The sequence below is a fragment of the Crassostrea angulata genome, unplaced genomic scaffold, assembly GCF_025612915.1.
Source record: "Crassostrea angulata isolate pt1a10 unplaced genomic scaffold, ASM2561291v2 HiC_scaffold_89, whole genome shotgun sequence".
NCBI lineage: Eukaryota > Metazoa > Mollusca > Bivalvia > Ostreida > Ostreidae > Magallana > Magallana angulata.
In genome coordinates, this window is record NW_026441644.1 from 12,921 (window position 1) to 29,055 (window position 16,135).

A 16,135-nucleotide genomic window follows, 5' to 3' on the forward strand; every position below is an offset into this window, starting at 1 on the left:
AAGAAAACACATGTATTTTTAAATTCATTTCAGCAACTGTTGCCATCACAATTCGTTCAGGGTGTTTTTTACATTGCCATTATTTAATTACAATTTTTGTTTTATTTGTGTTTTGGCCATTATTATAGAACACTCTTATTAAAAACCGCAAAATTTTCTACGCGCCATAAATTGTAAAATTGCTGGGGACATGTGTCTAACAAAATAAAATGAAAATGTAGTATTTTTACAAAAACCAATGTCCCTTTATTATAGCAATGCATCATTTAACACACTCGAAAAAATATAGAATGAATCAAACTCTTAGAAAGACAGTGATCAAGGAAGTATAGGTTAAAAATAAAAGAACGAAATAATTAGTTTACTCTTGGTACATTTCGTTAAACAAAAAAATAAAACAAAAAAAAAAGAATGTCCTCAACAATCTAATGATGTACGGTGGCGTGAATAGACCAGATGACAAAAAGAAATGTTTTTTATACGGACGAGTTAGATTTTTTGGACGAATTACGTTTTTGTTCAAAGAAGTTAGGATTTGTTATTTGTTCGGACAAAATAGGATTTATCTCGAAGGGTTTGTTCAAACGAATTTAACTGGGTTATTTTGTTTGGACACAAATACCCTTTTATTCAGATGTATTACATATTTGTTCAGAAAAATTATCGATCTGTTCAAACGCAGTAAAATTTATAAAGAGGAATAAGGATTTATTTCCGGAGAAATTAGCTTTTTGTTCTGACAAGTTACGTGTTGTTTATAGATTCTTACAATTAAAAGACTAATCGTCTAGACAAGCAAACGTTCGTAAGTATATTTATCATAATTAGTAATCTCAATGAGTTTTATAGGAGCTCGTGATTTTATCTTTATAAGCAATGTGTCAAACTTTGAAAATAACTAAACTGAAACTTCATACCGCCAAGATTTATGAGCTATATATTTTATGGTAGATGTAATTATACAATTAATGTCGAACATATTCAAATCATTTAAGGCTTTCGGACATAGAATATTCATAACCATATGGTATTGCAGGCTTATTTTGTACGTAAGCAAGTGATCTATCGGAAAGCAGCCAACTGTAACTCTCTAGAGTGGTTTATATAACCGTGTAGCAATAGAAGAATGATAAAAAATAATATGGCCACCAAATACTTTAATCACTTAATGTCAGTTTTGAAAAACAAGCAAAATAAAAAGGATTTTTATTCAAATGAAAGATTTTAAAACCGTTGATTTGTATTTGATTATAAGCTTTAGACCTTCAGTATAACTATCATTATCATTATAGATAATATTGCCATAGCAAATACATGCTGATATATATACAAGCACAAAAAATGTTCTTAAATTCAAGTCTTACCTCTCAATGTGTTTCGCAGATTTTTCTAAAACATAATAAATAATACATTTTATTACATTTTCAACATAAACAATGTGAAAAATATGAAGCAAATGCAATTCAAATACAGCTATCGAAACTCAACATGTTCTATATGATTTTTTTTACAGCGACTAGCACATAAATGTTACTTACCATATTTGTGATACTTCCGAAAATACACAACAACTACAATGACAACAAATGCGAGACATACTCCACCACCAGCTGCAATTCCAGCAAACATTGCTGTATTAGGTGGAGATTCATCTGGAGCTAATTAACAAGTTAAAGAATATAAACATATTTTAATAAAACAGATTTTCAATTATTTATCATTGCGTATTTTCTAAATTATCTTTTACAGCATTGATGATAATATCCTTTTTTAGATATTATTAGAAACATATTTTTTAATGATTTTACATGTTTATCTCTTGGCCTTTACATCTGACCTAAAAATTAAAAATCAAGGTAACTTCATATCCTTTAAACACGAGCATACTATTTGTGAAGTTTGAGCAATATTAAAACGATGGGGAGAAAGATATCGAAAGAACTGACAGACTCGATAATAAAGAGCTTCGGCAGAGAGGAACACTAATTAATGCATTCCTCTGTATGATCATCAATCCAGTACTATAAACTCAACATTATGATAGAGGTTTCTACAAAAAAATACGTTGACTTTAATAATAAAACTTACTTTTAATAAAGCAAGGGATAGCATTTGTTGTTGAATTTCCAAACTTGTTTGAAGCAGAAATTCTAAACCAAAATTGTCCATAAAAATTTTCAGAAGGTGAGTATCTGTGAATTCGACCAAAACCCTTATCATCAACTGTTGTGAGCTCTTTAAAAGACACATTATTTTCACCAGATGATGAAAATACATGAAAAGTTTGTTTGTCTCCTCCATTGAAATCAGCAGTCCATGTAATGGAAAATGGATTGTCACAAACCACTGTTAAATTAAAAGGTGGCAATGGTGATCCTAAAAGAAATAAAATATATAAAAATTATCATATCTATTATTGTTAAATTGTCCAGGGAATTATTGTTGTGTGTCTTATAATGCAATGGTATATATTAACATTATTTGAACGTTGAAGGTAAAAAACAAGATAAAAGAAGGCAGTAACTGTTTAATGGACCCAGTTGTCAATATATTATGGCATATATGGAAAGAGAGAGTTCTGAAAAAATACTACGTAAATTTTTTTTTACAAAATTTATCTTAAATAGGAAGGGTGTAAACGAGGCAAATGTTTACACATATTTAAAAATGAAAGATAATTTTGCAGGGTAGGAGATTTGTAGGGGATATACATGTATCTAAGTCCCATATTTATTGATTCTGCTGTAGATTACGGTAGATCTGTTGGACAAGTTTCATTCTATAGGTGTAAAATATTCATTATATTGATTTGAGCAGGTGAAATTTGTAATGTTTTTTTTTGGTTGTATATATGAATTAAGGTAACTCCATACTCGTAAAATTCTCTGATGAAAGTTGAAAAACCGAACTGATTTCAACTTAATAGACTTAAATTTCATCAATTGTTAGAAAAAATATACATGTCATCATACTTTTTGAGATGCCAGATAAACATAAACTAAAGCATTTTTTAGCATCAGAAAACCGCATTTGTTTGCTTAAAAGTAAATTTTTGCGGGCAGAAATTTGTATATCTTGTTTAATTTTAAAGTCAACTTTATCAGAAAACTTAAACTTCAAAATTATTTTAAGAATAATCGTTGGGATAAGAAAAACTATAGCATTTAGACATACAACTGAAAGAAAAGTCAGAAAAAGAGTTATTTCCCCTTAGCATCGATAAAATCATAATGTATAAAAAATTGGGAATTTAGGATAAAATTAAGCTGCGAAAATATCTTAAACTTAACAGTATTTCTAATTACATCTATGTGATCATATTCACATAAAAAAAATAATACTATCTTGCACAAGAACTCAAAGCTTTACAAAAAAGTATGGCATCACAGAACACTGGATATACTTTAAAAGGGGAAAAATTATGATACGAGTCCTTGTTTTCTATGTTAGCCCCCCTTTCCGATTTAAAGAGTTACACTGTTATAAATCAGATAAAAGCATGTCTGTGATTGGTTGGGTTATATTAAGAGTGTATACATAATGTAGATGTCGTGTAAAGATGACCTATCATCGATACCTATCAGACTCTGATGACCCTGATGAATGTAAGAAAAAAGGGTATTTTTTTACTTAAACTTGGATCAGTCATGACTTTAAGGATCATTCTCCTTTTTTTTTAAATTTAACCTGTCTCAATACTAGAAACAATATTTAAGCTGAAGGAAGATATTCAACCCGTTAATTTGATAAGTAAGGGTTTTCTCTCTGGTTCCTTTTTACGTCACAGGGCATATAATACAAAAATATACAATCATGTTGCTCAGCTTTTCCTCAATATTAAAATTCTGTATCCAAATCTCCATTCTAGGTTTTATATTCCTTCCCTTTGAATAAACTTGAATCCCTTTCACCCAAGGATGTTTCCGCCAAATTTGGTTGAAATTAAAAGCGTGTCTATGAAGAAGAAGATGGAAAAGTAAAACGTTAACGACAATGATAACGATAAAGACAGACAATGAAAACATTTTGATCAAAAATGAATGTGTAAAATAGAAGAAAGTATAAATGATTTTAAAAATATAGATACTGCTCTAAACATAAGGCCAATAGGCCTTAACGGTCACCTTAATACAATAGTTTGTACACAAACTTGTCAAGAAGTCTCATATTTGCATTTAACTAAGTTTCATTCTAGAGAAGATAAATTATAATATTGTAATGACGACCACCTCCCTGCCTGAAATCGTTCAAAAGGGACTTTGAAACCTATAATTGAAGTGAAAAACTTAAAGATAATATTGTAAATATGAAGAAGCAAAGGAAGATAACTCCATTATGAAGAAGCAAGGGAAGATAAATTGATTAAAAATTGTTACAATCCCCCCCCCCCCCCCTCTCAGCCCCGAACGCTTTCCAAATGCTTTCACAATAAACAGCTTCATTCTTTTTCTCGTCTTAAATGTGAATTAACTTATTTCTTTTATTGAAACTCCTGAGCAGAAAAAAATAATAAGGCAAATATATACCTCATAGCCACAAAGGGCACCTGCACCAAAAACTTTAACCTGCTCCAAAAACCTTAACCTCTTCCAGCATCTGAAATTCAGGATTCAGATTCAGCATCAAAGTCTTTCAAGTTTACAAATAGGTCTAGATGCATCATCCATGCAAGTTTGGTGAAGATAGGACAAGTATTTACTTAGATACAGGACCTGCAACAAAAAGTTTAACCAGGTCCGGACGCCGACGCCGGGGGTATAGCATAAGCTCCCTCAGACTTCATCTCGGTGAGCTAAAAATTTCTACAAAAGGCGTGACCTAAACTCCTTTCGTCTCCGAAGCGAAGAAAATCGACTCCCCCATGCGTTGAAAACGAATCCCCCCTACTTTTTGTCGACTCTCCCGCGACTTAGGTGGCAGGGGACAGTTTTTTGATACAATTCATTGTAGCCAAGGGATGCATGTCTTCGGAACTCTGTAACTAGAATTTCCTCAGTTCCCATTCAGCACAAATACCTTTAATTCACTCTTTATAAGGCCAATCACCAATTTCTGAAGAAAACTCTTTGTCAAAACCTGTAAAATTCTCTACATACTGGTTTTTTTTGAGATTTTGACCCTTTCATATTTTGCTAATTTGTCATGATTTTTCAGCTTTTTAGACCTTCCCCCGCTAATTCCCTACAGAGGGTTGACCTTCCGTACCGCGTGCATGTTGCACTATCACATGTCAGAAACTTACCGGTGTATAGTTTACAATGTCCCATCCACCTACTTTTCGTGTTATTTTACCTCCCGTCTGCAACTTGCAATTTCACTGTGTAAAGTCAGCACAACAGTCATAGCCGCAGGTTTCGCATTTTACTTCTGATTCTCATGTACCTAACATAAGGGGCCTACAAACTGCATATCAATTTAAACAACAGACACTCCTCTAACTAATGATAATAATTAAAAATCATTTCATGAATTTTAGCAACACTCATAAGCCTTCAAGTACCGAAACTCTCAATTTTACAAAAATATTGACGGCCCGGTACTTTATTCGAAACTGTCCCTTGCTACCTTAGGTGTTGTTTAAGGTCAAGATCTAGTAAATGTTTCAAGGGTGTCTTTTTTATGCTAGAAGCATTATGACGTCATAATTGATTTGATGAATCTTTTCCCGTATTTTACAGCTTTAACGGAATTATGTAGAAAATAAATCAATATTTTGACATTCTATATTTAATCATGTGAAAAGTAGTCCTTGTACCTATATTCAATTTGAAATAATATTAAAGAGGAGGTCAAGAGCTTGTTTAATACCGTTTCTGGAGAGACTGTAGGCATTTTAGATAAATTTTATTAGTCAAAAATGGACAATTTGTTACTTTAATTCTTCATTTTTCATAGAAAATTGTTGTTTAAAACATGATTTTTCATCGAGTTTATCAAATATTTAAGCCCCGGTACAACCTATGAAACACGGATTTTGTTATGAAGCCTTAAAAGAATTTATATCTTGAATTTCATAAACCTGTAGGCACCTAGATCTTGACCTTAAGGTAAAAACTAAGTTTAAAAATTAATCATCAATTATTGTGGAAATTCGTTAGTCGTGAAATGTAAAGAAAAAATAACGTACTCAGTAAGCAGCTGTAATACGAATTGAGCTAAATTCGGTTATCATTATAGTCAGGTTAATATTTTTCTCTGATGGAATAACAATATAAGCGGTGTTCCTTAATTGTATTGAAAAGGTGATTTTCAACAGACAACTTTAATTTGATATTTCGTATAAAAGGCAAATAAAAAATCTAATATAAATGCGAAAGAAAATTTTTTAAAAAATGTAAGAGAAAGTGAAGGTTTAAGTTCAAACAGAGATGGATCCAAAAAAAATTTAAAGAGGAGGGAGTGAGGAAAAATATGGTGGTAAGAAGTAAATGTATGCTTGCAGAATTTTTCAGAGGGTAGGGGGATTTGGAGCTGCATAGAAACTCCAATTATATTCAGGCTGTCCAGGGAGCGACGCATTCCGAGCTCCTATTTCTTTTAAAATTTGAATAAAGAAAAAAAAAACGAATCTATGAAAACAGCTTCAGCATTGGTTCTCCTATAAATAAATATATATGTTTAAAATTAATAATTTAGATTTTCGTAAGAAAAAAAATGCAATTAAATAAGTATCTAAGTAAAAACTCAGTTTTTGCCAACTGCAAAACCTGTTAATTTGTATAATAATAAATAGTGTTCTAAAAGTGGAGGCCCGAATCTCAAAAACAAAAGATGAACATTTTACCATATTTTCACAGTGGTAGTGGTTTACCACTAGTAGTTGACCCTGAAAATTTCTGATACCAGGATAGGTATCCTCGATGTATCCAAGACCGATGTTTAAAATCCCATTATAAGGAATAGTGTTTAAATATAAGTGGGGACCCGAATCTCAAATATTAGAGATGACAACTTCGCCATATTTTCAGTGATAGTGGTATACCCCTAGTAGATGACGATGAAAATTTCAGGCCTAAAGGGAGGAGCCCTTGGTGGTTTCTGAGCCAAATGTTTAAAATTCCGTTATTATGAATAGTGTTGAAGTGGTCTATAAGAGGGGGCCCGAATCTCAAACACTAGAGATGACCACTTACCATATTTTCACAGTGGTAGTTGTATACCACTAGTTGATGACCCTAAAAATTTGAGGCCCCAAAAATAAATAGTAAATTGTGAATTGTGAACTGCGTTCTAGAATGCACTTCACTTTTGAATTGCAAATAGCGGACTGCTTTCAAAAACAGATTGCCCTTAATTCATGTAGTACATGTATATTCCATATTGTGAATGACATAATTATCTCGGATTTTACTGAAATATTACTCTAAACTCATCAATCATTTTTGTCTCCTTCATTTTAATCTACTTTAATAAACGAAAGAATTATAACCACATCATATGTAGATGGTTACTTACTTGCTCCATTCACTTTGTAGGTCTTAGTAAAGGTTCCACCACTATTTGTAATGGTTAAATTATAGCTTCCGAACTCTTTTTCGCTAACGTTTTGTTTGAAAAGAGTGATGTTCTGTTCATTGTCAGATATAATGCTTGCTATTTTGTATCCAAACGTGTTATTTTTAATGACATGGCTTTGATTGTTATTCCCAGTGAACTCCCATTCGATTTTACTTGAAGGAGGATACAACAATAATTGAACACTGATAATTAGCGATTCATTATTGCCAATGCCTATTTTATCCGGGGTTTGCGAATCTGCAGTAAAGAGTCTTGGTTTACCTAAAACATCAAGAATTTTTTTTTAGACAAAGTAACCCAAGATTATTGGAAATGTATGGTGGCATGTCTCTGCCCCCTGTGTGCAAGTTATTTTTCTCTTAATTATGTTGACATGCAAGATAAATATGTTGACATGCAAGATAGTTATGTCAACATGCAACATAACTATGTTGACATACAAGAAAACTGCAATCAAATAAGAGTCATAAACTAGAGCAGAGTTTATGTCAATTTATTCAGGGCTGATATTATTTGATAATACGAGTAGACTTGAATATCTAAAATAATAATCAGCTATCAAAGATCATCAGGAGAATTTATGCATAAGTTAGCGTCTAAATTTTAATCCTGATATACAGACACCGCTATGTAACGTAAAATTTAATAACATTATTTACAGAAATGAATATTACTTCTCTCTACGATGCAATAATATTCAAAATCCCTATTTTTAAGTCAGTTTTTTCTCCTTTATCGGATCAACAGTTATTCTCTCGGAGAAAGTTTACGTATGTTTTTAAAAAAAAGGGAGAACCTTCAATAAAAAATAAGCGAAAAAATAATGGTGTTACGGTTTTTATTTTCAGTTAATTTAATTAAATGTGACAAAGGCGCATATTCGGTCGGATTTTTAGTAACATGTACATGAAGTAAATTTGATGCAAGTTCCATGTTTGTTTTTTGTGGGTTTTTTTTTTTTTTTTATAATTTTTTTTTGCTTTTCTCTGCTTTATCATAAAGATATATCAAAAAACTACGTACATGTCACAAGCAATATTTGCCTTCTCTATTTATTTATTTATTTGTATTTTAATAGATTGGGTAATCATTGTTGACCTAAAATTAGTATTCCACTGGCTGTAGCTAACCTTGTAAGTAAATTAAGTTGCATGACATCCTCATACCACACAACTTCAATAAAACTTTTTTTTTTTTAAATCAATTTTCATATAACTAGCAATAAAGAAAATCCCCAAGAACACATGTCAATCTCACTGAAGTGTAACTTTGAGAAGCGCATATATTTTTTGGAGGCAGATATGTCGCTATATTATAGTCTGTAAGTCAAGTAAACTAATCTGTATTAACTTGCAATACTTTGATGATTTCTATGGCGACCACCTGCATAGCATAATGTAGTCGTATTTCATAACATCGTATCCCAAGAAAAAATTACATTTGACTTAAAACTTTTAATTATAATATATATTATTCTGTTCATAATTATAATAATAGAAGTTTAGCGTGTTCGACATGTTAATTTATTATAGCCACGTTCTCAGATTACGATCTCGCACCTTTGATGTAAAAATGAAGTCTTGTTGTTTGATAATTGACCACTTTGAAGAAAGCACCCTTCGAACTGTTGATTAATTACATAACAATTGATGATCTGCAGCCATAAATAAGCTGGGGCTATATATGTTCTGAGCTGTTTGCGCTGTTCAAAGTGACACAAGATTTTCGGTAGCACGTGGCGATTGAATTTACGCAATAAAGAAAGTTGAAATTTACAAAGACTGACCGAATAAAAAAACGGATGGGAAAGAGAAACACGCTCAGGAGAAAATGTTACACATAAGAAGAAGTCACTATCAAATGATTTTCGACTGATCTGGAATTTAAAAAAAAGAGCACTTGGTAGCGGGGCGGTGGGAGGGCAACACAGAAATAAGTTCGTTTTCACAATGAAACTAACGACCATGTAGAAACACTACAGAAGTTATTAATATGTGACCGAATGAATCTAAAGCATACTTGTTTCAAAACTCATGTGAATATTCTTTAAAATAATCACCGAATGCTTTAATTCAGGGCATTCTTTTATCGTGTCAGCACCTACCGTAAACATGGCACTTTGATCATAATTTGATTTGATTTTTTAAATTACCTTGTACGCTGTCGTATTAATCAATGCTAAATCAACTGTACGAGTAAAATAAATTTATCTGTTCACCTGAAACCAATATAATAGTTTAAAACATAATAAAAATAGTTGCGTTCGTACAAAATACCAAACATGCACGCGTGATAAGGTTCATGTAGAGGTCACTTGCGCGGGATCTCCTCGGCCATGTGCAAGGGATGATCATTATTTAAAGGTTTTAATATTTGTGTTGTTGTTTTTTTGTTGTTGATTGAAAACATTATTTGTACAGTTTTTAAAACATTTAAGACTTACAAACCAACCATTCAAATATGTCTCACGAGTATTTCCGATTTGGAGTAATATCGCTTTTATTAATTTTCAGAACGACTTTTTAATTTACTCTCCAATGTTTAATTTAACTAAATACATATTGAACAAACTTTTATAACATAAAATTAAAACAGTGTACAGTGTATTAACGGCGTTATAAACTCAAACACGTTTATATTTATGTAAGTGTGCGGGTGCGAATCTTGTGTATTAGATAACCGTTTACCGCTAGGTAGTGCAGCCGTGGATGATTTCCTCGGCCGCGGGCGAAGGATAGATTACATAAAGGTTTAACGCATACACACGCACAGCTCAGAACCTATGAAGATTTGAAAAGTTTGCAATTTAATGACTAAATTCTATCAAATAGAAATTCTTTTTTTACTTAAAACCCACAATTGATATATATGTCTGATATTGCATTAGATTGAGAATGGCATTGCTTTTATTAATTAACTGAACGATTTCTTAATTGACACCCTATCGTTTAATCCAATTGAAGAATAAACCTTTATGTGTAATCAAAACTGAAATAATTCTTCAGTTCGCAGCTAAATTAACTCAAATATGAGAGACGCAACTCTCGTGTATTAGATAACCGCTGACCGCTAGGTAGTCCAGCCGCGACCATGGTGACCGATTTTCTCGGCCGTGGGCGAGGGATAGCTTACGTAATAATACACATCTCTGATTCAAGGTGGATTTTAAATGCATGCAGTATGATAACTGAAATGTAATGCATAGAATTTTTTTTCAATAAGTAATTTGTGTTTTACTAGAAAAGAAAAAGAATGTTTTGTTTTTCGAATCTCGTCTTTAAGGATTGTGCACTATAAGAACTAAACAACAATGACTTTAACTTCTATAAAAAAAAAAGCATGCCAAATGAAAGCAGGTACATGTTAACATGTAAAGCTTTTTACACTCATACTACACAAATCACTTACAAAATAGCATTGTAACGACCTTTATGAGATCCCAACAAACAACTTTTCCAGCGACAGCAATATCGAAATCCTAACCGTTTTTGAGTTATTAAGCAAACTCTTTTAAGGGCTACTGGCCCTAAATTTAAGGGGCCAGCCCTTTTTTGGTGTCAAATGAAAGCCCTTAACATTATTCACAACTTTTGTTCTATATGTATTTAGGAAATATTTCAAACTAAAAAGTTACGAAGCTAAAACATGAGAAAAATTTTGCTATTTTTAAAACATAGATATCGATTGATTAATTCGACTGGGTATTTGGAAGAAACTAAAATCCAAAAATCAGAGGACAATATTCAAAGTGTCAATAATAAAGATTTTTAACTATAAATTATTTGCTACGGACCATTTCGGAGCCTTTGTCTGGAAACTAACGCCCCTAAAACTTTAGAAAAAGAGGAATAACTCAAAACCGGAAGTTGCGATTTCAATTTTTTTTGTGCACTAGAAACCTAATTCAATTTACAATATACCGTGAAAATTTGAATGAAATCAGATGACAAGCAATAAAGTTATTGAGGATTTAAAAACGTCTAGAAGAAGAAAAATAATAATGAAGAAGAACCATCAGAATCAATACAAGGTCTTCCGTTGGAAACGGAAGACCTTAAAAATCTCAAATATCGCCAACATGTGACATCCAAGATGCTAGATACACTACCTATTGATGTCAACATGCAACTTATTTATGTTAACATGCAACTTCTTTATGTCGACATGCAACTTATTTATGTCAACATGCAACTTAGTTATGTTGACATGAAACTTATAAGTTGCATGTCAACATATTCATCTCGCATGTTAACATAACTAAGTTGCATGTTGACATATTCATCTCGCATATCGACATAAATAACTTGCATATCAACATAAATAACTTGCATATCAACATAAATAAGTTGCATGTCAGCTTATTTATCTTGCATATTAACATAAAAAGTTGCATGTCGACATAGAAAGCTAGCATCTAGCATCTTGGATGTCACAGGTGGGCGATTTTTTGAGATTTTGTATAATTCATATCAGATTGCAATTTCTTGTATGTCAACATAGTTATGTTGCATGTTGACATAACTATCTTGCATGTCAACATATTTATCTTGCATGTCGACATCTTTGATAAAAAAAATAACTTGCACACAAGGGGCAGAGATATGCCACCATAGAAATGACTGGATGACTTCCAGAAAAAAATAATTGTTGGCCAAATATATATACATGTATGTTGTTACTTATTCATCATTACACAATAAAACAAGAACCCATTTTTTTTAAATGTTTCATTTATGTTTACTTTATAGTGTTATCAATCAAATACGAAACTGTTTTTCTAGCTATCAGTTTCAGCCTTGATTATAATTAACTAATACATGTATTATTTTTCTTCTCTAATGTTTTTCTTTTAATTTTGTATTTTTTATTTCAGATCGTACATGTATGGGTAAAAATATAACATCAAGTGATATAAATTAAAATCTAAGAATAGCAACAAAACCAAAACATCGATCGGTTAATCCATGGGGTCCATGGGCTAAATAGCTCACCTGAGCAACAATGGCCATAAAAATCAGATTTATGGAGTCGTCTACACAATATCTGTACAATTCATTACAATAGATTCTGTATACATTTTCTCTCCCCCCCCCCCCCGATGTTTTTGCATAAAACATCGAGGCCCATTTGTAAAAAAAAGAATGATTTCATATTCATATCACAAACAGAACACAGCAGTTCTCAGGCAACTTAAGAAGATCTTACATAACTGATCATATTAAACATGTACATGTTTTATAAACCTACTTCAAACTTTGAACTTCTTCGTGGGGGAAAAGAGTTATCAGTGAGCTACAGTCCAAACAACTTGGAATCATAAATATATCTTTGCATAAAATACCGCATGTTATAACATCAATATTTTTTTCGAGTTTTGAGAAAAAAATGTTCTTCTGTATAACTGGAATAAACCCCCACCATTTGGCCCCAACCTACCCTCTGGGATTATAATTTTCAATTGACGAACTAAAATCTAAACGATCTAAGGATGCCCTCACTTAATTTATAGCATTTCTGGAAGATTGGGTTTCAGAAGATTTTTTAGTCCCCGGGTGCCCATTGTTTGAACAAACCTAAATTTACAATACCTGAGGATGCTTCCAGACAAGTCACAGCTTTTCTATCCAACTGATTTTTGAGAAGATGTAAAAAAAAAAATTGATACCCCTTCCCACCATTGTGGCCCAACCGTACTTTCAGTGATTATGATTTAAACAAACTTAAAACTATCCTACTTGAGAATGCTTCCTTTTAGTACTTGATTATATCCCCTTAAAAGAAAGCGTGACCTTTAAATTTGTGCTCAACTTGAATCCCTTTCATCCCTTAAACTTTGTGTCTGGTTTGGTTAAAATTGATCAGTGTTTCTTGAGAAGAAGACGCAAAGATTTTTTTAAAAAGTTTTCAGACAAACGGACAGAGGGATGTAAGGACGTCAGACAAAAAGTGATCAAAAAAGCTCACTTGAGCTCTCAGTCCAGGTGAGTTAAAAGCACTCACAATTAACTGCAATATTTGTTGTTTTTCTAGATTTCCCAATTCCATTTTCTGCGACCAGTTGGTATTCTCCATGATCCAAGCATTTCGCTGATGGTATTTTAAAGAAGCAGTTGTTTGAATTATAGGTGTTGTTTACTACAGCGTTTTTCTTTAAAAATGTCCAAGTTATGTTTGACAATGGATTTCCATCAACAGTACATTCAAGACTAAAAGTTTCTGTTTCATTGATTATATATGTCTCCTTTAAAGGTGTGGTTATATTGCTTCTATCTAAAAAGAAATATATAAAGATATAAAAACATGTATATCTGATAGCTCATCGCCATTAAGATCGCCATTAACATTGTTGAAATACTCACAATAAACTATCAACTTCACTGTTTTGGTTTTATTCTGAAGAGGGTGACTGGCTGTGCATGTACAATCTTTGTTGTTGAACGTCTTATCCACTTTTAAAAGCAAAACTGATGCAGCTAATGTAGAGTTACTGCGCGTTACGGTTATCGGGTCTTTGGAACTGCATTCCCATGACAGGTTGGCAATAGGATTTCCTCCAAAGACAGTGCAGGTTAAATTTACAGAATCTCCAGTGGTGTATACAAAACTATGAGAAGTTGATGAAATTGACACATTGCCAGATGGTGGAACTAGAAGAAAAATAATCGAACGAGTCTAATTATCTTTCTACAGATTATAACATGCGAACATAGTCTGCTATGAAGATACAGAAAAATAAATCTACTTAACAAAACAACTATTATGTATATAATTATATTGAAGCTATATTACTATGTCAACCCTTAAATTCTCAGTACCCCCTTCTTTCTTTGGGCTTTTCTGCACGCCCTAAAATGTTATGCACAAAAAATTCTGCTGTACTTTAACGTTTCTTACTATCAAAACATTTAATATAAAGAAAATGTTATTCATGTCACATTCATAATGTTTAGTCATATAGAAAACTAAACAATAAATAATTTTTTTCAAAAAAAAAAGTTTTCATGCAAAATACACACTTTTGAACTTATTTTATTCCGAAATAATTATACTAGCACTTTCTAAAGAAAGTTCGGGTTTATTGTTGTAGCCCGGGTACGTCCGTCACGTTTTACTTTCTCAAACTGCTCTTACATCAGCGAACTTATCTCTTGGAGTTTGATTAGTGCGGTTTTTAGATTCATTTGCCGATGAACAAAAAAATGTATACTGGCAATGCTTATAATTCAATTACAAACATAAATGTTGTATATTTAAGCGAAATTTATTTGTAAAAAGCAAGAGTTAACAAGAAACAAACAAGGTCATGAAATTAACACGCGGAGTGATTCACTCGAGGAGTTTTTTATTGTGTATTACTCTTGTTCTGGCTTTACATTTACATTGATTGAACAATTTTGAAAAACAGAATTGTTTATAAAAGATTTTGCTGATACATTTGAGGTTTGTTTTTTGAACAGCGATTGTTGAAACAGGTATGCACCCTCACTGCCCTGGTCGTCGAGATAGCTGGGCCCCGCCTGCCATCGCTCGCTGATGCCAAGCTGGAGAGAGTCTTGCTTATTGCGAGTTTCTGGTTTCCCGAGCATTTTCTCGCATAGCTGCGGATAGAACCTTCGTTACTGTGTCCACTCATAAACATTTTATGACGAAGTTCTATTCCTGCGTCACTAAGCGCCTGAATGCTAGTTGCTCAGAGGCGGTGTGCTGTGTACCGTTGTTTACACTTAGCATTTTTGGATATATCACACATAAATTTTGAGAATTTATATTTTTTTACTGGTCTATCTGAATACCAGATATTTTCGTTGAGATCATTCAATGCTTCTGTTTTACAGTAATTAAATAAAGCCTTTGCATTGGGGTCAGTTTTGCTAAGGAGTAGTTTCAGTGACGCGACTGGGCATTGTTTCGTGTTTGTGGCATACATTCTTTTATCGTTGTTTGCTTCTCCTTGAATTGTTTTTTGTTTTGTTTCATAGGACAGGACAACATATTCATGTTCATTTTCGTCGGTAATAAATTCAAATGAATTTTGTTTCAGCTGTTCATGAAACTCTAGGCCGCGGGTTACGAAATGTATTGCTATATCGTACCAGACACGGTATCTCAAGATTACTGGGTTGTCGACGGAGTAAAGGTACCCGCGGATTCTCATCAGATCTTCAGGAGTAATGACTTCCTTGTGCTTTGTAGGCTTAGAAATTCCACATTTCACATTATGTTTCAATTTTCCATCCAGAGTATCATTTGCACTTTTAAATTCTTTATCTTTTACGATGTCCATGTCTCTTTCCAGATCTGAAAGGTGTCTGTTTATGGCTGCTCGGATGTTTTTCATGGTATTTTTGTGATATTCAGACTGAGTATTTTCTGTTGAAATTTTTGGTCGGGCTTCAGCATAAAATTTGGATAATTTGGAGTTGAGATCGGCTGCTTCAATGGTGACAAAATCGATTTCAAAGCCAAACGTTTCTGTACTCCATTTAAAAAAAAAAATTATACATTGTATGTATAATTTTTTAATCTAAAAATATTAATATGTTTCATATGTAGAAAAAATAAGCCAAGTAAGGGCCTTCAAAATTTTGGGTTGTTTTGAAGCTTCTATAGTTGACAC

At 32.4% G+C, this 16,135-nt stretch overlaps 1 protein-coding gene across 1 annotated transcript; it reads right to left on the minus strand.

Annotated features, from left to right (window-relative positions):
- Positions 1–1,364: 1,364 nt before the first annotated feature.
- On the minus strand, positions 1,365–15,856 carry LOC128169036 (titin-like; the record flags this gene model as incomplete). The annotated part of the gene is made up of 7 exons (XM_052835204.1): positions 15,635–15,856; positions 13,878–14,190; positions 13,519–13,788; positions 7,456–7,779; positions 2,089–2,376; positions 1,539–1,658; positions 1,365–1,389 (listed from the first exon to the last, which is right to left on the minus strand). Coding segments are annotated over exons 1-7 (1,562 nt in total), but the record flags the coding sequence as incomplete, so codon positions are not given.
- Between the last annotated feature and the right edge of the window lie 279 nt (positions 15,857–16,135).